Raw genomic sequence first — 26,941 nt, 5'->3', positions numbered from 1 at the left:
CAGAGCACTCCGTAACCAGCTTCTCTGAGTCCAAAACTGGGAAGTGGACTAACTCAGCAGAACAACGGTCAACCAAGGGAAATGATCACTAAACGACTAAGTGTTCATCCAATTGACATACAAATGGGGCACACCAGAGGAAGCCTACAGACACAACTACAAGGTTCCCTTCTATTGCGCCAGGACGAGAGACCCAGGCACAGCATTCGGGGACGTACTGGTCACTCCCTGGAACTTCAGACTAGTATATGCATTTCCACCATTAGCCATATTACCCAGGGCAATCAGAAAAATCAAATTTAGCGATACCACAGTGATTCTGATAGTACCAGACTTGCCCAAAAGGGTGTGGTACACAGATGTGATCCAATTATCCATAGCAACACCTTAGCCACTGCCAAAACGACCAGACTTGCTGTCCCAGGGCCCCCCTAAAGGACCCAAACCTATCCCTACTCCTTTTAACGGCTTGGCTATTGAGGCCACTTGGTGGACACAACAGGGGTTCTCCCAGACATTCTACTGGGGAAAGGCAAACCATCCACAGCCAAACTCTACCATAGCGTATGGAGAAACTTCCTCACCGACATCATACTCCTTGGCAAGGTCATCATGTTTCTGTCCTTCCTCTAGAGGTGATTGAAGACAAAACCCTAACGTCTGCACTGACAGTTCTGGCCTACTAGAAAATGATTTTCCAGTAAGTATAAAGTCCCTTTTTTAGTTCGTCCCTTATAGAATTGCTTCTGCAACAGAATCTCAAAGGAGACCATGTTATGATCACTATTCCCTAAATGCCCCTCACCCACACAAATGTTAGAGATGAGTTCAGTATTATTAGTTATTACAAGGTCCAAAAGAGACTCCCAGTACATTCCAGTCCATGAAATTTCCAGGAATCATGTTCATCACCACCAAAAAAGTAATTGTGCTTCCAGACAAGGTGAAGAATCCACTGTAGCTGGATTTTCTGCTACAATCCAATTTAGGGTGGCACAAAATCTCAAACAATAAAACAGTTTAAAGGAAACAACCTGGAAACATCTGACTATTGACTAGAGATGCAAGTGTTGGGACACAAATCTAGATGGACTTCATGCTGAAGGAATCTGGACTATGGACACCAAGAATAGAGCTTCCAACAAGAAAGAAATTGATTGTAGAAAGCAAAGCAATTCATGTGTTTCAAAACCAGATTATAGTTCAATCAATCGATCAATATTGTTTCAAAGAACTTTACAGGACTTAAATATATCAGCAAATAAGGGAGAAGAAGTTATTTCAGATCACGCTTATCATTATTTACTGAGCAGCCCATACTAAAGGTCAATTATATTTGTTAGAAGAAGACAAATGAATTTGTGAGAATGGGAGTTGGATCAGATCAGCAGCTGCAACAGCAAAATGGGTATCGCACAGGTGGACCTCCTGGAGACAGCATCGAGCACAACCTCTGCTATACCCTCATCAACCGAGGTGGTCTTTTAAGGCAAGGACATAAAAATGCAAATCATGATAACGAAAGACCATTCAGACAAAGTGATTGGTACATTAGCAAACTCCTGTTTTGGATTTGTAAAAAATGTCTTTATTGATGCATGACAAACATTTCTTGCACCTCCTTCAGAGATAGTAGTTGAATTTCTTCAGGAAATTGCAATTTATTGACACTTTAAGCTGTTAAGTGGGTATTAGATCTGAAAATGAGATGAAGTGCCCTCTTGGGACCTCCTGTTTGTCCTGAAGGTTCTTATGTCTGAACCATTTCAATGTGTAAAGATGTTGACTAAAACACTATTCTCATTGGCTATAGCTTCATCCAAAAGATTGAAAGAACTCCAGGCACTTTCTATATCTGAAGATTTTCTTTCTATCTTTCTAGATAAGGTGGTTTTGAGTGATACGTTTCTGCCCAAAGAGGTTTCAGACTTAGGTGGGGTTACATCTTGACAAAGCCACAGAATGAGTTCATCATGGCCACTATCCCTCCCCATGTGATGTTCCAACCTGAACAGGATAACAATTAAGGGATGAATCTTGAGGAGAGGAGTTTTTTTTTTGCCTTCTTTGACTTCTCATACATTTCCTTTGGAAGCTTTACAAACTCAAGTTGAGGATTTTCACTTGGCTCCACTGATTTTGTCTTCCAACCTTCCCAAAATATGACAACATATTTTTGGCTAAGATTATGGGGACGCCCCCAAAAAATCCTTATGTCCCATATACAGGTGATATAAGTAACAAGGGTTGATGCTGCTGGGATGTATAGTGTTAAAGATAAAAACATTGTGTTTATTGTGTTAACAGAAAGTCCAAGAGATAAACCTGCCACACCCTTTGTATCTATAAGGATAAAACTGGGAGAAAGAACTTTGAGTTTTGTTTGTGTTCTTGCTTTCAATGATGGCGGCTGCTAATTTGAGAGATGAGCTGAACTGCTCCATCTGCCTGAGCATTTATACTGACCCCGTAACTCTGCCGTGTGGCCATAACTTCTGCCGGGTCTGTATTGGGAAGCTGCTGGGTAGCCATGAGGGATCTGGGGCTTATTCCTGCCCCGAATGCAGAGCAGAGTATCAGGAGTGCCCTTCCCTGCACAAGAACAGAACTCTGGGGAACATTGCAGAGCAATATCTTTCTACTCACCCAGAGCAGAATGGGACTGGGATCTACTGTACTTACTGTATTCACTCTCCTGTACCTGCTGCTAAATCCTGTCCACTTTGTGAGGCTTTTCTGTGTGATGACCACCTGAAGGTACACAGCAAGTCAGCAGAACATGTCCTGATGGAACCCACCACTTCTATGAGGAACAGAAAATGTTCTGCACATCACAAGGTTCTGGAGTATTACTGTTGTGAGGACTCTGTCTCTATCTGTGTGTCCTGCTGGGTGGCTGGAGAGCACAGGGGCCACAGAGTGGAGCTGCTGAGTGAGGCCTCTGAGAAGAAGAAAGAGAAATTGAGGAATGTTCTGGAGAAATTGGGTCCAGAGAGAGAGGAGAATGAGAGAGAAGTCCAGAGGCTACAGGAGCTCAAGAGAGAAGTTGAAGAAAAATCAGCTGGTGAGACAGAGAAAGTCACTGCCCTGTTTAGGGGCATAAGAGAACAACTGGAAGTCCTAGAAAAGCAACTCCAGAGTGACATCTCCAGGCAGAAAAAGGAACTTTCCCTCTACTTCTGGGATCTGATGGAACAGCTGGAAATAAAGAAGGACGAGCTGTCCAGGAAGATCCGTCACATTGAGGAGCTGTGCAACATGGCAGATCCACTCACTGTCCTACAGGAACGGGAATCACATGGAGCTGCAGATAATGAGGGGGGCAGAGATGATATAAAGGTCCCTGCTGTAGGGGATCTGGATGTGGATCTGATCTCAGAGACATTACTCACAGGCTTAGCTGCCATTGTGACTGGGGTAAAGGGAAGGATCTATGGGCAGGAGGCTACAGACCTGTTACTGGATATAAACACGGCTGGGGATCATGTATCTGTATCAGGGGACAGGAAATCTGCTTCCTACTCACGTACAGACCAGCGTCGGCCACAAACCCCAGAGAGATTTCAAGTTCCTCAGGCTTTAAGCACCAGGGGTTTCTCCTCAGGGCAACATTACTGGGAAGTGGAGGTCAGTGAATTAGGTTACTGGAGGTTAGGGGTGACCTATTCCAATGTAGAGAGGGGTGGGGGTCAGTCTTGGATTGGGAATAATAACATGTCCTGGTGTTTGTACAGATGGGGAAGCAGCTATTTAGTGATACATGATAGGAATGAAACCAAGTTGCCCCACGGCCCTTCCTGCAGGAGAATCAGGATCTCATTGGACTATGAGGCCGGACGTCTGTCCTTTTATGAGCTGAGTGAGCCAATCAGACACTTACACACCTTCACTGCCACATTCACTGAGCCCCTCCATGCTGCCTTCTTGGCATTGGATTCCTGGGTTAGAATCATGAGTTATGGCATCGCTGACTCCCCAACAGAGAATGCTATTCCCAGAGGTGCCCTTAGCCCAGGGATTCCAGGAAAGGAAGGGAGTACCGGGGGCTTGTTTAAGATGAACAAGAGAAGAGGACAATATACCCTGTAATGTACCAGCCTCCCTTAGGTTTCTCACTTCTGCTCCCAGTTCCAGTAGCCATTATTTCAGGGTACAACCCCTTCCTCAAGTGAAAAAGAGGCACCTCCTTCTTACTCTGAGTTTTCCTCAGTCCCTAACTTGTAGTCTCTCCCATCTCCCTAAACCCCCTAACCCTAAAGCCCACCTTCCCCTCATAGCCAATGAGAGATGAGCTTCCAGTGTGTGCCCATTTGCTCATGTGCCATTGTGTGTGTGTGTGTTTGTGTGTAAGGTGGACGTGTTTGTGTTTCTCATTCCTTTATTGAATCCCAGGGTCATTTCCATAGATATTACCCCAGAACACACGGCTGTATAAATACAGGACCACCTTTATGTGAAGGATAAATGTAGTGGTGGTTTGATATTTAATACCCAGGACACATGTGAAGATATAGACAATTCTGTGTATTCTGCTCCCAGCCTAGTAGGACCATCACCTATGGTCTTGCCAAAAATATGCTCAATATGTGCAGAATCCGGAATTATTTTTGTCACTCAGAACCGAGTTGATAATAACTCAATTGGAAGTTTTTCTTTTTCAGAAGTTTTCTTCAACGAAAGCTAAAATAAACTCTGAGTGAATTTGTTTTTATCTTCAGTTCTGCTATAAATCCCTTCATGTACATTGAACGTTCCAGATTTTATAGAGTTCAGCCTTGTCTCACTCAGAAGATACCGAATCCAATGGATTTCTGAAAAAGAGACTTTTACTGACTTATACTTTGACTTGCCTTGGACATTCAGCGAATTATTTGTAAATATTGAAATGAAGACGAATGTTCTTTATTGGGACACATTTGTCACATGGAAAATTCTTTTTAAACAATGTGATTGTAACAACTTTTTTTATTTCCATTTGATTTACTTTACTTTAAACATGAAAGGAAAATGTTGATTCCCTACTGGAAAAAGAAAGGTTTCTCCCAAATGCAACAAATTGTTGACCCAGATTCTGGAGACCCTCTTTTAGGATTTCAAAAAAATTCAACTTACTCTCTCTGCCCCAAATGTAAAGAGCCCAACATAACGATCTTTCATTGTTTATGGATCTGCCCTAAAATAGGGATTTTTTTTAATTTTATTTACAAAGAAAACTCTCAATTCAAACTCTCCCCTCATTTTGCTCTCCTGGCTTTATCTGAAGAAGTAGGAACTTTTTCTAAAGCTAAAATCAAACCTGTTGCCCAAATCAAGAAGTTTGTTTCAGTTGTTATCACTGCAGGTTGTACATAGGGCGTACCCAGTGGTAACTCCCGGCCGAGGATGGGACCATAATATAAGGGGGAGGTCCGGTGATATCAGGGGCGGGGCTATGACCAGTGATTGACAATCACTGTGTCAATCTTGGGGAATCCTGCCCCGTTTCCTATTTTGGAAAACCGATCTGGCAGTTTTGACCTGAACAGCCCTTCAAAAAACTGGGTTGCCCGGGTCTGTTTTGCATTAAAGAAGAAACTCCTCTAATGAAAGATGTTTGAATATTTTTGTGATGCCTTTGTTTACAAGAAGTGATCAGATTCAGATTTAAAAACTAGAGAATATTTCTGAACGCTTGCTCTATATAATATATATCTTGATACTTACAGGATACTGGCAAAAAAATAGTCATCCAAAAATTCATGTATAATTCCTGAGTAGGAACCTCACTTTAATTTATTATATTCTGCCTATTCTTGACCATGAATGAATTTTCCACAACTTTAATTCTCTAATTTACTTTATTTTTGAACAGACAGAGACTGACAATTATCTTGTTAAATAATAATGTATATATATATATAGTTATAATATCCTCTCTGGTTGTTACTGTACTATTTCAGCGCAACCTTATTCTCTTGAATTATGTATCCAAAATATTGATTTTTCAAATTAACAGTTTTGTTTTTCTGCGATATGTTTAAGGGGCTGATTTATCAAGGTTCAAATTCAATTCAAATTTGTTTGCACAAAAACAAATTTGAATGATATTTTCCAAAACTCAAATGTTTGTATTAAGCACAAAAAACTTGAATGTAAAACGTCTGTATCTAAAAGCTTGGGAGTTCATGTAGAAGTCAATGGGAGTTCTCCATTTTTAAAATTCGAGATTAGTGAGGGGTTTTTTTTGTAAGCTCACAAATTTGAGGTATTCAAGTTTTTTTTCACAATTGTATTCAATCACATTTTTTAAATTTGCATCTTGTAATAAATATGGTAACATTCAGGTTTTGTGAATCAAAGTAGAAAAAAAACCTCTAAAACTTCACAAATTAGATTTTTGATATATAAGCACATAAATGTCTCTGTTAAAACTTGAATAAAAAAGAAATATATGGAATGAATTCCGGCCGAGAGTTTCCTTGTGCAAATGACCTCAGATTGACTAATATTTCCCATTAATGTTATTAAATATTACAGAAATGGATTCTATATATTATTATTATTATTAGAAGCTTATGATGAGGGACATTGAATGGGGAAGATTGGGGCAAATTTAGTGTATTTATGTTCACAGAATTGGAGCATAAAATATTCACTGATTTTAATAAAATGAATGAGTATTATTGGGGTGTTTCTCTAGTGCTCCCCCAGTATTTATGAGACGTAGCGAGGAGCCTTGAGCCCCAGTCTGACTGAGTATCATGGGGTCCAGCACTGGGTTCATGATCGCTGCCCAGAGAGAGATGTCGGTACCAATGGGTCAGAACCTTCATTTGAAGTGATTTTCTGGATGTTGGTCAGTTTTTAGCCAGAAATCATAATATTATTCCACCTATAACGGGCTAAATGTTGGGTTTAAGTGGAATCTGGTCCCTTGAGGGTGGGGACTTGGATGGATGAGGAGGAGAGTGGACCAGAAGGAATACCAAGGACTCATTGCCCATTAGGTTCAGATATGACAGTTGGGTCCCCTACAGGTCACTGTGATATATGTCAATGCCAGTATAGAACCCCATCTTCCCTCCAGAACTCTTGGCAGATAAAGCCCAGGGCCTGCTGGGAAATCACCAAACAGGGTGAATTGGTTGCTCCGTTCTCTTACCTTGGAACCCTGGAACCAAACTCCTCTCCCTACTTGTATGGGAATGAGTCCAGAGCCATGATCACGTGATGGGGCCCCATCTATCTAACACTCTGTCCTTGAGCCACTGCAGGTCTCTGGGCTCATGGATACAGTTCTGATGGTGTTCAGCAGTGCAGGTGTGTGTGGGGGGGGGTAATGTAGGTGACCCCCCCAACTTGCATGTCATTCAGATGCACCCACAGACGCAATGCTGTGCACCCTGCACCTTTTATACAGTAGTAGGTACAGAGATTCCACTCCCTGGGCAGATGTGCTCCACAAATGAACAGCTCTCCACCCAGGGGCAACACTAAATTGGGGTTCAGTTAAATGAGCAGAGTCAGAAGCAGCTTCAGTTAATAACAGTCTCCTTACAACAAGGTGTAGATAAGACTCGGTACCTTCAAAGTACAAGGGTGTCCATCTGTCTGTCGGATGTTCCACTAGAGATTTACAAAGCAGCAAAAAACACAAAATCTCCATGTTTTGGACCTGGTGCCTCAGGGGGATTTGAACCTGCGGCTCAAGAATAATGAGATCCTTCTCTTGAACCAACAGAGTAAACATGAAGTCTCTATGCTACAAAGCAGCCAATCAGCAATAAGGCTCAGTAACATTCAGTTGGGTCCAGAGGATCTTCCTGATATCAGGCCACAAGCCCCACCCATTGCTGCAAGATACTCAGTATTACTCTAGTGCCCAACTGGAAGAAGAATAACGGTGCCATTATTCCATATCCTAGGGGGGCAAAATGCAGAACAAATGTCTCCACAAGAGCTGGACATCCACTTGTAAAGAATAAAGGGGGGCAGCATGGCAGCAGCTCAATAGAGATGGATACAGGGCACTATCTGAGCGTCAGCTCACTGGTACCAACAGAACAAATCTGGCCCACATTACATACATTGGCCAACACTACAGACTGGACATTGAGGCACCCCAGGAGGCAGCTGTTGGGGTGCACAGACACATGTCACTGTGACACAACTGGTTCTCATCCCAATTCAACTCTGGGTTTGTTTATAATGTCATGTTTTGGGGGGTGAGTTGGTCCTTTTATGAGTTTGGATCTGCTTCTTTGCCTGTCCATCCAAGTAAAGGGGAAGTTAAACCCAGTATGTGTTTCTGCATGGAACAGAGCACCACAGGGCCCGGAACATGTTCTCTGAATATAACATGAAACTGTGTCTGGATAATGAGGAACAACCCTGGGGTATTAAAGGGGCAGTACCGCCCCACTTTTGTAACATAAATACAATGAATGGGGCTTGTGTTGATCATTAAAGGGACAATAACCCCCTTTTTAGTTCTACTCCTGTGACTCCCCCAATCATTATGTCCCTGAGGGGAAGGTGAGGCCCAGGAGATAAGTTGCCTTATAGGCTGATACAGAACCAGATTCTGCTCCGTCAGTCACTGAGCAGCCTGTGTGATAACATTGCTGTATCGGCTCCTTGCCGTTTTCATTGGTACCGCCCTCAATGGTGATATATCTATATACTGTATCTATATATGTAATATAATCCCTGAGGGGCAGGGAACTGGCAATCTGTGGGTTCCAACAAATGGCAGGGGGGCTGCTGTAAGATGCCATCGTGGGGCTGTTTGGGCCTCTGTCTACTTGTAATGACAGGGATTATTTTGACTTGCAGTCCAGACCTGGGGGAGCCTTGTCAAATACTCAGAAATTGCACATGATAGTGAACTACCACTCCCAGCAGCCACTGGGAGGTGAAACAGAGGCACAAGGATTCTGTAGGTGCCAATGGGTCCTGGTTGTTGGGGCACAGAACTAATGCTTGTATTTATTTATATGATTCTCTGCACCCCCAGAGGGACTTTATGATGTCACTGGAGGACAGGGTGGGATCAGGTCTCACAAATCTATAAAAGTGCAGGTCTGGTTGGGTGCAAGTCTAGATGGGGTGGGAAGGGTTGGGTGCAGGTCCAGATGGGGTGGGAAGGGTTGGGTGCAGGTCCAGATGGGGTGGGAAGGGTTGGGTGCAGGTCCAGATGGGGTGGGAAGGGTTGGGTGCAGGTCCAGATGGGGTGGGAAGGGTTGGGTGCAGGTCCAGATGGGGTGGGAAGGGTTGGGTGCAGGTCCAGATGGGGTGGGAAGGGTTGGGTGCAGGTCCAGATGGGATGAGAAGGGTTGGGTGCAGGTCCAGATGGGATGAGAAGGGTTGGGTGCAGGTCCAGATGGGGTGGGAAGGGTTGGGTGCAGGTCCAGATGGGGTGACCCACACAATAATAACTTGCTGGTCCTATACTGATCCATTTATTATAAATGGGTCACTGAAGCACTTGCCACCTCGACTTCACTTGTCATTGGCACATGAAGAGTTAATGACAAGAGCACCCAAAATCATGATCTTGCACACAATCCCCCCATTATTACTATTTTCCCACTGGCCCTGACGCTACGAAAGTAACAGCAAGTGGAACTGGTTCTGTCCCATTATCTGCCGCCGGCTCAGCAGCCAATAGAGAAGGACATTTACCCCATTGATCATCTGCACCTCGTCCTCCAATGACTGTGCACCCGGGTGCCAAGAGTCACCTCAAATCTGCTCTTAGACTTTCACCCAACAGCCAGTGATTAATTCTCTGCTTCTGAAGGTCACGTCTCTACTGATACTGTTTCCTTATGGGGAGTTCTGTCAATATGTCATTATATTATTATTATTATTTCATTATATTATTATTATATTATTATTATTATTATTATTATATATTATATTATGTCATTATATTATTATTATTATTATATATATTATATTATGTCATTATATTATTATTAGATGATGATGTCATTATATTATTATATATATATATTATATGATGTCATTACATACAGGCCCAGTATCCACTTCTGTAGCAACACAAAATAATCTTGTCTCAGATAGGCCAGAATATCTGCTGCCCATGTAATGCCCCCGGGCAGGGCAACAAGTAGGAAAGTGATGTCATAGTGGCAATAAGAATGGGCACATTATCATGAGATACTCGTTACTGATGCAGCGGGTTCAGTCACATAGGGGCACATTTACTAAGCTCGAGTGAAGGATTCGAAGTAAAAAAACGTTGAATCAAATTTTTTTGGGTACTTCGACCATCGAATAGGATACTACGGCCTTCGACTATGACTTTGACTTCGATCCGAACGATTCGAATTAAAAATCGTTCGACTATTTGTCCATTCGATAATCGAAGTACTGTCTCTTTAAAAAAAACTTTCCATGTAACAGTAACATAATAAATAACTGAAGGAAAAGAATGAGGGTGATTTAGGCAAATTGTTTTCTGACAGTGTCTTGAGATTGATCCCCAACTAAAGTCTCCTGGTAGATCCGCTCCACCTTCTGGGCCCCCTGATATAGAGGGAGCACATTGTGTCAAACTGGGGGGCTCAGGAGCCATCGGGGGGTTCAGTGGGGGCACAGACTCAGTCTCAGTAAATGTCTATGAATAATGTTTTCTTCCCTATATTTATGGGGACCCTGAAATGATTTTGCTGTGGGGGAGGGGGAAGTAGCGTCTCCAGGGGGCACATTTACCTAGGGTTTAATATCGAGGGTAAATTAACCCTCGATATTCGACCGTCGAAGTAAAATCCTTCGACTTCGAATATCGAAGTCGAAGGATTTTGCGCTATTCCTACGATCTAAAGGAATAATCGTTCGATCGAACAATTAAATCCTTCGAATCGAACGATTCAAAGGATTTTAATCTATCGATTGAAGGATATTCCTTTGATCAGAAAATTGTTATGACCTTCCCCATAGACTAACATTGGCCTCGGTAGGTTTTAGTTGGCGAACTAGGGGGTCGAAGTTTTTTTTAAAGAGACAGTACTTCGACTATCAAATGGTTGAATAGTCGAATGATTTTTAGTTTGAATCGTTCGATTCGAAGTTGAAGGTCGTAGTTGAAGGTCGAAGTAGCCCATTCGATGGTCGAAGTAGCCAAAAAAATACTTCGAAATTCGAACTATTTTTCCTCTATTCCTTCACTCAAACAAAGTAAATGGGCCCCTAGGTGAGTCTATAGGAGGAGGACTGGCATTTGATGGAAGTTATTCCATTTATTAATTAGCTAATTATTTGTAACAGCTAATTACTTGTCAGGGTGAGGAATAAAGTTGCACCGGGTTGGTTTTTCTAAGGCCTATTCTGGTCACAACTTTCTGCTTCGTTTTCAGCCTTGTGACCCCCGATCATTAATAATCCGGACAATGAAAACCAATTAAATCCCAAGATCACTCACCTGGTCGTGGATTCGTTCTTATGAGTTGCACTTCATTTCTTGTTATTAAACACAAATCAATCCGAAATAAGAAATCGTTTTTCTAAATGAGCATGGCTGTATTTCAGAGCTTTCTGTATAATAGATCCCATACCTGTAGTTAAAGGACCAGTAACATCAAAGATGTTTTTATCAAAAAGTGTGTTTTTATACATAGAAAAATATAACACCAAGACTAATTAAACTTTAAAATCGCAAAGCCTTTATTAAGAAATAACTTGCTGAAACTCCGCTTGCACTCCTCTTCAGAAAAGGCGACACGGCCTGGATACATTAGATAGGTACAAGGAAGGGTCGGATGCTTTATTCACCAGTAGCTCCTCCCAGCAGACAGGAGGGAGCCAATGAGATTAGAGGAGGGAAAGGGGTGTTACAGGGAGAGCTGGGAAGTGAATCAGGGGTACAGGCTGATACATTAGATAGGTACAAGGAAGGGTCGGATGCTTTATTCACCAGTAGCTCCTCCCAGCAGACAGGAGGGAGCCAATGAGATTAGAGGAGGGAAAGGGGTGTTACAGGGAGAGCTGGGAAGTGAATCAGGGGTACAGGCTGATACATTAGATAGGTATAAGGAAGGGTCGGATGCTTTATTCACCAGTAGCTCCTCCCAGCAGACAGGAGGGAGCCAATAAGATTAGAGGAGGGAAAGGGGTGTTACAGGGAGAGCTGGGAAGTGAATCAGGGGTACAGGCTGATACATTAGATAGGTATAAGAAGGGTCGGGTGCTTTATTCACCAGAAGCTCCTCCCAGCAGACAGGAGGGAGCCAATGAGATTAGAGGAGGGAAAGGGGTGTTACAGGGAGAGCTGGGAAGTGAATCAGGGGTACAGGCTGATACATTAGATAGGTATAAGGAAGGGTCGGATGCTTTATTCACCAGTAGCTCCTCCCAGCAGACAGGAGGGAGCCAATGAGATTAGAGGAGGGAAAGGGGTGTTACAGGGAGAGCTGGGAAGTGAATCAGTGGTACAGGCTGATACATTAGATAGGTACAAGGAAGGGTCGGATGCTTTATTCACCAGTAGCTCCTCCCAGCAGACAGGAGGGAGCCAACTATGTCACTATGTTACTGTGTTACTATGTTAGTATGTTACTATGTAACTATGTTTCTATGTTACTATGTTAGTATGTTACTATGTTAGTATGTCTAGTACAAAGGATCTAATAGAGAAGTCCAGCGAGCCACCTGACAATTACTTGTAACTCCCAGCAGGACACTTACACCCACCCAAGAGTCTGTATCCCACCCAAAGTGCAGAAACTGTTGCTGCAGAGAAAACCTCAGGAACAGGGTTCATCACCCGGTGGTTTTATTACAGCAGTGAATATACTATTAATATACTGGGGTGTCTCTGCCTATACACCCCTGAGCTCATTTATTGGGGTTTTGATAAAAAAGTTGCAAAAAATTCTCCCTGACCCCAGTCCCTAAATTAGTAACTATTTCCTCTCTTACTAAAAATCAATCCCACCCCTTCTGATACTGATCTTTTCAGCTGTATTTATATAGTGAATAAAGTGCCCCCTATTGTAAAATATAAGGATATTATAAGTTACCGAGGAGTTTCATGACCATATAAAAGTACGAGGCCAAAGGCCGAGTGTTTTTATACAGGTCATGGAACTCCGAGGTAACTTATAATATCCTCGTATTTTACAACTGGGGGTACTTTATTTATTATAATACACAAGTTTCAGTGAGTCATGTGACAGAAATGACATCAGAACTCACCGTTTATAACTGATGACATCACAACTCACCGTTTATAACTGATGACATCACAACTCACCGTTTATAAGGATATAATTTACAAGATATTCATGGCTTTTGTGTATTATAAGGATATTATAATCACCGCGCAGTTCCATAATCATATAAATATTTTACAAATCATGGAACTCTGAGGTTACTTATGAAGCTGCTTATTAAGTTTTAGTGAGTCATGTGACATATGACTAGTCATCGTTTATAAGATATTCATGGCTTTTGTGTATTATATAACAATACTGCCCAAAAAATTCACTTCCATTCCAAATAAGTGAATAAAGGGGAAGAAAGAGCAGTTACATGTAAAATGAAGCAAATACTTAGGTTGTTCCAAATGTATCTTGTACCTCTGTAATGTATTTACATCACTAGCACTGATTCATGGAAACAATCCCACAACTTCCCAACTCTCCCTGTAACACCACTTCCTTCCTTAACCCCTTATATATTTATATATAGTGATCATATCCCCCTTATATATTTATATATAGTGATCATATCCCCTTATATATTTATATATAGTGAATCATATCCCTTATATATTTATATATAGTGATCATATCCCCTATATATTAATATAGTGATATATCCCTTATATATTTATATAGTGATCATATCCCCTTATATATTTATATATAGTGATCATATCCCCCGTATATATTTAATATAGTGATCATATCCCCTTATATATTTATATATAAGTGATCATATCCCCCTTATATATTTATATATAGTGATCATATCCCCCTTATATATTTATATATAGTGATCATATCCCTTATATATTTATAATAGTGATCATATCCCCTTATATATTTATATATAGTGATCATATCCCCCGTATATATTATATATAGTGATATATCCCACTTATATATTTATATATAGTGATCATATCCCACTTATATATTTATATATAGTGATCATATCCCCCTTATATATTTATATATAGTGATCATATCCCTTATATATTTATATATAGTGATCAATATCCCCTTATATATTTATATATAGTGATCATATCCCCCTTATATATTTATATATAGTGATCATATCCCCCTTATATATTTATATATAGTGATCAAATCCCCCTTATATATTTATATATAGTGATCAAATCCCCTATATATTTATATATAGTGATCATATCCCCTTATATATTTATATATAAGTGATCATATCCCCTTATATATAGTGATCATATCCCCTTATATATTTATATATAGTGATCATATCCCCTTATATATTTATATATAGTGATCATATCCCTTATATATTTATATATAGTGATCATATCCCCTTATATATTTATATATAGTGATCAATATCCCCTTATATATTTATATATAGTGATCATATCCTCTATATATTTATATATAGTGATCATATCCCTTATATATTTATATATAGTGATCATATCCCCCCTTATATATTTATATATAGTGATCATATCCCCTTATATATTTATATATAGTGATCATATCCCCTTATATATTTATATATAGTGATCATATCCCTTATATAATTTATATATAGTGATCATATCCCCTTATATATTTATATATAGTGATCATATCCCCCTTATATATTTATATATAGTGATCATATCCCCCTTATATATGTATATATATAGTGATCATATCCCCCTTATATATTTATATATAGTGATCATATCCCTTATATTATATATAGTGATCATATCCCCTTATATATTTATATATAGTGATCATATCCCCTTATATATTTATATAAGTGATCATATCCCCCTTATATATTTATATATGTGATCATATCCCCTTATATATTTATATAATAGTGATCATATCCCCTTATATATTTTATATATAGTGATCATATCCCCTTATATATTTATATATAGTGATCATATCCCCCTGTATATATTTATATAATAGTGATCAAATCCCCTTATATTTATATATAGTGATCATATCCCTTATATATTTTATATAAGTGATCATATCCCCTTATATATTTATATATAGTGATCATATCCCTTATATATTTATATATAGTGATCATATCCCCTTTATATATTTATATAGTGATCATATCAATATATATTTATATAGTGATCATATCCCCTTATATATTTATATATAGTGATCATATCCCCTTATATATTTATATAAAGTGATTATATCCCCCTTATATATTTATATATAGTGATCATATCCCCTTATATATTTATATAAAGTGATCATATCCCCTTATATATTTATATATAGTGATCATATCCCCTTATATATTTATATAAAGTGATCATATCCCCCTTATATATTTATATATAGTGATCATATCCCCTTATATATTTATATAAAGTGATCATATCCCCCTTATATATTTATATATAGTGATCATATCCCCTTATATATTTATATAAAGTGATCATATCCCCCTTAATATATTTATATATAGTGATCATATCCCCTTATATATTTATATATAGTGATCATATCCCCTTATATATTTATATATAGGTGATCATATCCCCCCTTATATATTTATATATAGTGATCATATCCCCTAATATTTATATAAAGTGATCATATCCCCCTTAATATGTATAAAGTGATCATATCCCCTTATATATTTTATATATAGTGATCATATCCCTTATATATTTATATAAAGTGGATCATATCCCCTTATATATTTATATATAGTGATCATATCCCCTTATATATTTATATAAAGTGATCATATCCCCTTAATATATTTATATAAAGTGATCATATCCCCCTTATATATTTATATATAGTGATCATATCCCCTTATATATTTATATAAAGTGATCATATTCCCTTATATATTTATATAAAGTGATCATATCCCCCTTATATATTTATATATAGTGATCATATCCCCTTATATATTTATATAAAGTGATCATATCCCCCTTATATATTTATATATAGTGATCATATCCCCTTATATATTTATATAAAGTGATCATATCCCCCTTATATATTTATATATAGTGATCATATCCCCTTATATATTTATATATAGTGATCATATCCCCTTATAATTTATATATAGGATCATATCCCCTTTATATATTTATATATAGTGATCATATCCCCCTTATATATTTATATATAGTGATCATATCCCCTTATATATTTATATATAGTGATCATATCCCCTTATATATATTTATATATAGTGATCATATCCCCCTTATATATTTATATATAGTGATCATATCCCCTTATATATTTATATATAGTGATCATATCCCCTTATATATTTATATATAGTGATCATATCCCCTTATATATTTATATATAGTGATTATATCCCCTTATATATTTATATATAGTGATCATATCCCCTTATATATTTATATATAGTGATCATATCCCCCTTATATATTTATATATAGTGATCATATCCCTTATATATTTATATATAGTAATCATATCCCCTTATATATTTATATATAGTGATTATATCCCCCTTATATATTTATATATAGTGATCATATCCCCTTATATATTTATATATAGTGATCATATCCCCTTATATATTTATATATAGTGATCATATCCCCTTATATATTTATATATAGTGATCATATCCCCTTATATATTTATATATAGTGATCATATCCCCTTATATATTTATATATAGTGATCATATCCCCCTTATATATTTATATATAGTGATCATATCCCCTTATATATTTATATATAGTGATCATATCCCCTTATATATTTATATATAGTGATCATATCCCCTTATATATTATATATAGTGATCATATCCCCCTTATATATTTATATATAGTGATCATATCCCCTTATATATTTATATATAGTGATCATATTCCCCTTAACTGTCTCTTCTCCAGTGTAACAATCCCAACTTGCCTTTCCCTATAACTGATCCCTTCCATTCCCTTTATCAATTTAGTTGTTTTCCCGCTGTACATTGACGTTGCAGTTGAGATTAAATGACAAAAGTTCAAGTGGGAACTGACAGTATAGAATGAGTGCCAGCAATACATTGTGGCAGGATACAGAATTAAGGGAGGGGGCGGGACAAGCAGTGCTATTGGACAGATAGGAATGTCAGTCACAGTTATGACCATTTCCTGTGGAAGTATAAAAGTACACGTCAATATCTCACTCTATCCTGAAGAGCAACAGGGAGGGGTCAGTGCAGTGATAAAGAGACATTTTCCGAGGTAAAATCAGATTTTTTCTGGGACACTGAATATTTAAATGGTGGGACATATAGTAGTACTTATCTGTTATCTACTGTGTATCCTGTGCTTGAATGGCTGCCCCCATGGCTACACAGCAGCTTGTTTATATAAACTATAGTAGTACTTATCTGTTATCTACTGTGTATCCTGTGCTTGAATGGCTGCCCCATGGCTACACAGCAGCTTGTTTATATAAACTATAGTAGTACTTATCTGTTATCTACTGTGTATCCTGTGCTTGAATGGCTGCCCCCATGGCTACACAGCAGCTTGTTTATATAAACTATAGTAGTACTTATCTGTTATCTACTGTGTATCCTGTGCTTGAACGGCTGCCCCCATGGCTACACAGCAGCTTGTTTATATAAACTATAGTAGTACTTATCTGTTATCTACTGTGTATCCTGTGCTTGAATGGCTGTCCCCATGGCTACACAGCAGCTTGTTTATATAAACTATAGTAGTACTTATCTGTTATCTACTGTGTATCCTGTGCTTGAATGGCTGCCCCCATGGCTACACAGCAGCTTGTTTATATAAACTATAGTAGTACTTATCTGTTATCTACTGTGTATCCTGTGCTTGAATGGCTGCCCCCATGGCTACACAGCAGCTTGTTTATATAAACTATAGTAGTACTTATCTGTTATCTACTGTGTATCCTGTGCTTGAATGCAAAAATGCTGGAATTCCAGGAAAAAACTCTGCACTGATTAAAAACACGGCGATTACAATCAAAACTGCCCTTTGGTTGCTCCTCTGGCGGATGTAAATGGGCCCTTTAGTGGTGCAGTCCTCAAAAGGTTCATGAGGTACTTTACATTTACACACAGTTTCTTTAGGAACAAAATAAGATTCCAAATTTAAAGAGACTTTTGTATTTTTGGACCAATCAGAGCAAACCAACCAAAAGAGCAAAAAGGTTCAAATTTGGACCTTAATGCCATTGGCCTTTGCCAAAACCCTCTTGAAAGAATTTGAACCAAATAAAAATAGACTGTTCATGAGAGATCTGGCAATTAAAACACTAGTAGTGGCTACATTCAGTGGCTACAAACTACCCTGCCATAGACAATAGTGAGAATTAGTGTAGTGTCTTAGTAAAGCCAGTTACTATTGTCTATTTTCTAGCCGTGACAATGTTTTCCACTCTTGGTATTTAAAAAGGGGGTTACAATCTCAGCCTGGCAATTATAGGCCAGTAAGTCTGACATCCGTGGAGAGAAAGTCATTTGAAGGCTTGTTAAGGGATCACATTGAAAATGATGTTCTGGAGAATGACATTATAGGTAGGAATAACCATGGCTTTATTAAGGAAAGGTCAAGTTAGAGAATGTGATTGCTTTTCATGATTAACAGACATATGGGAGCAAATTTACTTAAGGTCGAATATCGAGGGTTAATTAACTACATGACTACATGAAAGTAACAAACAACCCGTGGGTTTCCTACACATTTGTTCGATCTAAGGATTTTAATCCATCAATCGAACGATTTTTGTTTGACCAAAAAAAGCTAGCCAAGCCTATGAGGACCTTCCCCATAGGCTAACATTGACTTTGGAAGCTTTTAGGTGGCGAACTAGGGGGTCGAAGTTTTTTCTTAAAGAGACAGTACTTCGACTAGCGAATGGTCGAATAGTCGAATGATTTTTAGTTTGAATCGTTCGATTCGAAGTCGAAGGTCGAAGTCGAAGGTCGATGTAGCCCATTCGATGGTCGAAGTAGCCATAAAAACCATTCGAAATTCGAAGTTTTTTTCCTCTATTCCTTCACTCGAGCTAAGTAAATGGGCCCCTTAATCCAGGTACCGGTCCATTCCCTCAGATCCCCAGTTCCAGTACTTCCAGCTCTCCCATGGTACCAGTCAGGCTTTTTGCATTAGTAACATATATTTAATCCTGGTAGTGATCCCCAACCAGTGGCTCATGAGGAACATGTTGGTCACCCACTTCTTGGATGTTGCTCCCAGTGGCCTCACAGCAGGTGCTTATATTTGAATTCCAGGTTCGGAGATGTTTTAGTTTCATAAAAAACAGTTGTACTACCAGTTCACATAGGGGCTACCAATAGCCAATCAGAGTTCAAATAGGACACCCCAAGAACACTTTTCATGGTTGTGGTGCTCCCCAACTTCTTTTACATTTGAATATGGCTCAGGGGTAAAAAAGTTTGGGGACCTTGTTCTTGAGGACTTACCCCCTTCCTCTAACTTTCTTATTGGTATCAATGTGCAACAAGACCGCCGGGTCTTCCCCAGCCCCTCCCAATAATCTGTCCACTCATTCCACCACATGCAGGACCCTAGCACCAGGCAAGCAGCAGACTGTTCCACCACATGCAGAACCCTAGCACCAGGCAAGCAGCAGACTGTTCCACCACATGCAGAACCCTAACACTAGGCAAGCAGCAGACTGTTCCACCACATGCAGAACCCTAGCACCAGGCAAGCAGCAGACTGTTCCACCACATGTAGAACCCTAGCACCAGGCAAGCAGTAGACTGTTCCACCACATGCAGAACCCTAGCACCAGGCAAGCAGCAGACTGTTCCACCACATACAGAACCCTAGCACCAGGCAAGCAGCAGACTGTTCCACCACATGCAGAACCCTAGCACCAGGCAAGCAGCAGACTGTTCCACCACATGCAGAACCCTAGTACCAGGCAAGCAGTAGACTGTTCCACCACATGCAGAACCCTAGCACCAGGCAAGCAGCAGACTGTTCCACCACATGCAGAACCCTAGCACCAGGCAAGCAGTAGACTGTTCCACCACATGCAGAACCCTAGCACCAGGCAAGCAGCAGCCTGTTCCACCACATGTAGAACCCTAGCACCAGGCAAGCAGCAGACTGTTCCACCACATGCAGAACCCTAGCACCAGGCAAGCAGCAGACTGTTCCACCACATGCAGAACCCTAGTACCAGGCAAGCAGCAGACTGTTCCACCACATGCAGAACCCTAGTACCAGGCAAGCAGCAGACTGTTCCACCACATGCAGAACCCTAGCACCAGGCAAGCAGCAGACTGTTCCACCACATGCAGAACCCTAGTACCAGGCAAGCAGCAGACTGTTCCACCACATGCAGAACCCTAGTACCAGGCAAGCAGCAGACTGTTCCACCACATGCAGAACCCTAGCACCAGGCAAGCAGCAGACTGTTCCACCACATGCAGAACCCTAGTACCAGGCAAGCAGCAGACTGTTCCACCACATGTAGAACCCTAGCACCAGGCAAGCAGCAGACTGTTCCACCACATGCAGAACCCTAGCACCAGGCAAGCAGCAGACTGTTCCACCACATGCAGAACCCTAGTACCAGGCAAGCAGCAGACTGTTCCACCACATGCAGAACCCTAGTACCAGGCAAGCAGCAGACTGTTCCACCACATGTAGAACCCTAGCACCAGGCAAGCAGCAGACTGTTCCACCACATGCAGAACCCTAGCACCAGGCAAGCAGCAGACTGTTCCACCACATGCAGAACCCTAGTACCAGGCAAGCAGCAGACTGTTCCACCACATGCAGAACCCTAGTACCAGGCAAGCAGCAGACTGTTCCACCACATGCAGAACCCTAGCACCAGGCAAGCAGCAGACTGTTGGGCATGAAGAGTCCTTACGACAGATTACACTATCTACATTTCTAATAATCGAATCCCCTATAACTGTAAGTTGTCTTTCCTTAGAGACACTGCCCCCCAGGGTGCTCCGAGAGTCAGTCTGCTCCATACACACCAGCTCAGAGCTTTCCTCCCCAGTATCTTCACCCAAAATTGCGAATCTGTTGCTTTGAACAAGCTGTGGACCAGCCCCCCTACCCTTCCATCCCCCACTTCCTATCGTAACTGTAACAAACCTCCCTCCCTCATTAGCCTCCACTGCCCCTTCTCCTCCCCCCACTAATACTAATCCTAATAAAGGTGCCCCTTAAATAACTATATCATATTTATATATAAAACATATTTATCCACCAACTTAACTCAAACCTATAGAGAAAAAAGAGATTAATTAATTCAGCCAGGCAACCCTCAGAAAACACAGTAGCCAGTTATTTCCACTAACTCCCTCTTTTCAGTCAGCACTCCCAGCATGCACAGCAAACACCAAATGCCTTCTGGTTTCTAACACGTGTGAAACACTTAAAGGCAAAGCACACATTGAGTATCCAGCGCTCCTCAGTGCAACTACAGGAATCTGCTTAGAGACGATGCGTTTCTTGGAGGGACGTAATGCAAACGTGTGTCCTTGCCCTGATTCACATGCAATACTTAGATTGAAGTTTCAACACTTAGGGGCACATTTACTTAGGGTCGAATATCGAGGGTTAATTAACCCTCGATATTCGACCGTCGAAGTAAAATCCTTCGACTTCGAAGGATTTACCTAATTTCCTTCGTTCATACGATCGAAGGAAAAATCCTTCAAATCGAACGAGTCGAAGGATTTTAATCTATCGATCGAACGATTTTCCTTCAATCAAAAAAACCTAGGAAAGCCTATGGGGACCTTCCCCATTGGCTAACATTGATGCTCGATAGGTTTTAGGTGGCTAAGTAGGGGGTCGAAGTTTTTTTAAAGAGACAGTACTTCGGTTATTGAATGGTCGAATAGTAGAACGATTTTTAGTTCGAATCGTTCGATTCAAAGTCGTAGTCGAAGGTCGAAGTAGCCAAAAAAATACTTCGAAATTCGAAGTATTTTTTATTCTATTCCTTCACTCAAGCTAAGTAAATGTGCCCCTTACTGTTTTCAATTTATTCTCTTAAGAAGGAAATATAAGGACCCCCCATGTGGCTTAACTCAGACGTGACAAAGTTAAAGGGCACCTATCACAGCCAAAATCAAACACATATTAACAATCTGACCAGTACAAGCTAAACATGTTTAATCAAACTATATATATAGTTTTTTGAAAAAACTGCAGGTTTTAAAAAAATCCCTTACTTTGTCAAATGGGTTCTTTCACTGAAGGAGGCCATACTGTGACTATAACAGAGACTCTAATATGCAAATTTCAGGAGCATGCTCAGATTCTAGCACTGCTTTGAGTATTCTACCCAGAATGCCTTGTTTTAGTAAACTCCTCCACTAGAAGTATCAGGAGATTTCCCTATCTTGTCCCCTGCTGGTGATGTCATTATGCAAATGAAGGACACACAGTAACTTCCAGCAGGTGGCAGCACTACTGAACAGCAGCTAACACACAGACGTTTGGCTGATTTGAAAATAGCTTAGAAGGGTTGATAAGCAACAAAAAATTTCAACTGAGCATGTGCGAGATTTCAGAGCTGCAGTTGGCTGGGAAGATATAGGTAGGAGGAGCCAGTGAAATCCAAGATGGCTGCCTCAGCTAGAACTGCAGCGGAGATAGGGGAGATCTTGCAGAAGGAATAGTGAGCTGATCATTTACATTATACAAACAATTCTAACTGTTTTAAAAATCGGATTTCTTGAACTTTCACATAGTGAATTTACTTAGTAAATGATATTGCCCATGATTGGTGCCCTTTAATAGAAGAGATAAATAATTAATAATTACAAATCAGACGGAACAGAGACTTCTTTTACAGCCTTTAAATACTACTGTTGTAAAAGAGTAATTGGGAAAGCATAGATAGAAAATGAGGAACTGATTGCTTTGTAGGCAAAGACTATTTCCAAAAATGTATATGGATAGCAATAGTAAAAAATTGAAAATACCGGTAGTACAAATTCTCACGTTTAGAGTGTTGTTCCATGACAAAAATAGATATAAAGGACTAAATGAATGAAAATGCAATTTTTTTAAAAGAATGTTGATACCTAAAATAAAGTTTTATGTACAGTAAAACCCTGAATTTACGTTTTTCAGGGGACCATGGAAAAAAGATGTAAAATCCGGGAAGATGTAAAATAAGGGAAATATATTAAACACACATTTATGTAAAGAAATAAGTATAGGAGTCATTTTTTTATTTAAAAGTTCACATGTACTTCCCCCTTCAACACAGCTCACCATTTCCGACTGCTTTTTAGTCCTCTGTGTTGTGTCCCAGCATCACTCTCCACTTTATGTTTCCAGCCCTCTCCATCTGCAGCATGGGTCAGGTACTTGCACAGCACAGCTCACTTCTGCCTGCACAGTCACCTTTCTCAGCCCCTCCTTCTCCAGTCTCACTGTGCTGGTCACTTTTGCCTGCAGGGTCACGTTTTCCTTTCCCGGCACAGCTACCCGCCCACTTCTGCTTCTAACGGGATCTCAGGACAGACTTGCAGGGAGGATTCTGAAGTTTAAGGAGCCTTAAATCACGGGGGTAAGGGCTTTTTTTTAATCTAAAAACCTAGCGTTTGGGTAGGGGCAAGCCTTAAAAAACAATGTAAAATCAGGGAAAGTAAAATTTAAAAAACTGGAAAAACACCCATAGAAATGCATTGAGGCGGGGGGGACCACAAAAAAAGGACGTAAAATGCGTGAAAACGTAAGATCCGGGGACGTAAATTCGGGTTATACTGTATTTAACTATACAACACTACAGCTACTGGGTAGCCATGGAGCAAGAGAAACTTGCTGCACCCTGTGTATAGAGAAGGGATAGCTGGTATCTTAGAAAGAGAACTTACAGTTTTGGTTTTTTTTCTGCTTCAGTGATGGCGGCCGCTGATCTGAGAGACGAGCTGAGCTGCTCCATCTGCCTGAGCATTTATACTGATCCAGTAATGATGCCGTGTGGCCATAACTTCTGCCGGGGCTGTATTGAGAGGGTGCTGGGCACCCAGGAGGGATCTGGGGCTTATTCCTGCCCTGAATGCAGAGCAGAGTATGAGGAGCGCCCTGCCCTGCCCAGGAACAGAACTCTGGGTAACATAGCAGAGCGATTCCTTTCTAGTCACCCAGAGCATGATGGGACTGGGATCTACTGTACTTACTGTATTCACTCTCCTGTACCTGCTGCTAAATCCTGTCTGAACTGTGAGGCTTCTCTGTGTGACGATCATGTGAGGGTGCACAGCAAGTCAGCAGAACACATCTTAACGGAACCCACCAGTTTTGTGGGGAACAGAAAATGCTCTACACATGACAAGGTTCTGGAGTATTACTGCTGGGAGGAGTCTGTCTGTGTCTGTGTGTCCTGCTGTCTGGCCGGTGAGCACAGGGGCCACAGGGTGCTGAGTGAGGCCTCTGAGAAGAAGAAAGAGACACTGAGGCATGTTCTGGAGAACCTGAGTCCACAGATAGAGGAGAATGAGAAACGAATCCTAAGGCTGCAGGAGCTCAGGAGAGATGTGGAAGGAAAAGCAGCCGGTGACACAGAGACAGTCACTGCCCTGTTTAGAGACATCAAGGAGTGGTGGGAAGTCCTAGAGAAGAGACTCCTGAGTAAGATTTCCAAGCAGAAAGAGGAGCATTCTCTCCAACTCTCAGATCTAATGCAGAAGCTGGAAATAAAGAAGGACGAGCTGCCCAGGAAGATCCATCAAATTGAGGAGCTGTGCAACATGGCAGATCCACTCACTGTCCTACAGGAATCCGATAGAGTTGCTGATGGATATTATATAAATGTCCCTGCTGTAGGGGATCTGGATGTGGATCAGGTCTCAGAGACATTACTCACAGGCTTAGCTGAGTTTTCTACTTGGATAAAGGGAAGGATCTATGGAGAGAAGGTTGCAGACCTGTTATTGGATATAAAGACGACTGGGTATAAAATATCTGTATCAGGGGACAAAAAAACTGCTTTGTACTCAAAAACTGAACAACGTTACTCACACACCCCAGAGAGATTTCAGGATGCTGCTCAGGTTTTAAGCACGAAGAGCTTTTCCTCAGGGCGACATTACTGGGAAGTGGAGGGCAGTGAAATGGGGGACTGGGAGGTAGGGGTGGCCTATACCAGTATAGAGAGGAGAGGGGATCAAACTGGCATTGGGAGTAATAACAAGTCCTGGAGTTTGTGCAGATGGGGATATAATTGCTCGAAGAGACACGACGGTAATGAAACCAAGTTAGATTATGTGACTCTTTGTAGAAGAATCAGGATCTCATTGGACTATGAGGCGGGACGTCTGTCCTTTTATGAGCTGAGTGAGCCAATCAGACACTTACACACCTTCACTGCCACATTCACTGAGCCCCTTCATGCTGCATTTCATATATTTGGCTGGGGTGGTAATGCCTCGATAAGAATCATTAGTTAGGGCACTGGTCCCTTATATGAGGAAAGGCTATGCCCTGAGTTCCCCTTCAGTCTTTTATACCAGGAAAGAAGAAGTGCTGGCGCCATATTTATGATCGAGAAGCCATTTTAATTAATCGCCTGTAAATTCCATTTATTTGTTCACAAGTTTGCCTTCAGTTCCTTCTGCCTGAACAAGAATCTGTTAGTCCTCCTTCGGATCCTTCAGTTCTTTCCCCTTTATCTGTTGGTACCAGTCTCCCTCCCCTCTCAGCTAAAGATGTCCCCATTCCCCCAAGATTCAGCTTTTTGTGTTATAATGAAGGTCAGGGATGGCAAAGTCTCTTGAAAGCATAAATCTGGTGCTGTTAATTAAAAGAGAAGGTGATTATTAATGGAGAATACGCCACAAGGTACTTTATTAAGAAGTGGTGATAGATTAGGGCTAGAAAATGGGGGGAGTGCTGAAAAATGTCCACAACAGTAACAGAGACATCATTTTCCATATTATTGATTCATTTTACTATATTCGTATGATACAAACATATCAATAGCATATTAGCTGAAAATCAAAGCTGTAGACACAATTTATAACTTATTACTTGAAATTTGAATATATGCAAATTATCTTACGCACATTAACTAAATATATTTATGGTATTCCTCATTAAAAATGTGACAATATCATTATGCTTTATTGTTAGCCATCTCAGCTGCCTGAACTCAAATGTTAATTGTTTCTTCTAAAAAAAAAAAATTATTAAAAAAAAAAGTCGCCATATGTTAATGAGGGCAAGAAGGTGACTGCATTTTCGATCTTTTATTAATGTTTTAAAGTGCTTTTTTTTTAATTTAGATTTTTATTGTTTTGGTTTTGAAATTTTTTTTACAGTATTTCTTATCACAAAATATGACATGAAAAGAATAAAATAAAAGTTACGGTTCAATGCACAGAATATAACAAAGGAAGGGAACTCCTTATATATCATGTTTTTGTAGAATATGAATATTATTTAACAAAGTCTTTCCAATCTCACCAAAGCTTCCCGTATGTAACATTTTAATAACGCAAACGGGAAGCTCGGCTTTGATTGGCTGCCAGATCTTCTGGGACAATCGATTGAGATTTGTTTTCTTCCACAATTATGGGATGACCCCAGGATGGATGAGTTAAATAAGGCAGTACCTGACGCAGAATAATCTTTAGCTGAAAATACTTCCCCTATGGACATACCTACCCCTAAGTAAAATTTTAAATGGGTTTTTCACCTTAAAATTAACTGTTAGGGGCAGATTTATCAAGGGCCAAATTTTGA

General features: G+C 40.1%; 1 protein-coding gene across 1 annotated transcript; it reads left to right on the top strand.

The window, feature by feature from the left end:
• The first annotated feature begins 1,892 nt into the window (after positions 1 to 1,892).
• LOC108711820 lies at positions 1,893 to 26,941 on the top strand. Its single transcript, XM_041585722.1, has 3 exons — positions 1,893 to 4,085; positions 23,508 to 23,554; positions 24,098 to 26,941. Exons 1-3 carry the CDS (start codon positions 2,401 to 2,403, stop codon positions 25,645 to 25,647), a joined length of 3,282 nt encoding a protein of 1,093 aa, XP_041441656.1. The 5' UTR covers positions 1,893 to 2,400; the 3' UTR covers positions 25,648 to 26,941.

Source organism: Xenopus laevis, chromosome 3L, assembly GCF_017654675.1.
Source record: "Xenopus laevis strain J_2021 chromosome 3L, Xenopus_laevis_v10.1, whole genome shotgun sequence".
Taxonomy (NCBI): domain Eukaryota; kingdom Metazoa; phylum Chordata; class Amphibia; order Anura; family Pipidae; genus Xenopus; species Xenopus laevis.
Note: the sequence above shows the minus strand (reverse complement) of the source record. Positions and strands in the feature narration are given on the sequence as shown.

Excerpts from the sequence above, each read along its gene's own strand:
- LOC108711820 (XM_041585722.1), top strand. The coding sequence starts at position 2,401 with ATGATGGCGGCTGCTAATTTGAGAGATGAGCTGAACTGCTCCATCTGC. Across the intron at positions 4,086-23,507 it reads AGAAGAGGACAATATACCCT|CATCACTCTCCACTTTATGT; the intron begins GTAATGTACCAG and ends GTTGTGTCCCAG. Across the intron at positions 23,555-24,097 it reads CCTCTCCATCTGCAGCATGG|TGATGGCGGCCGCTGATCTG; the intron begins GTCAGGTACTTG and ends TTTCTGCTTCAG.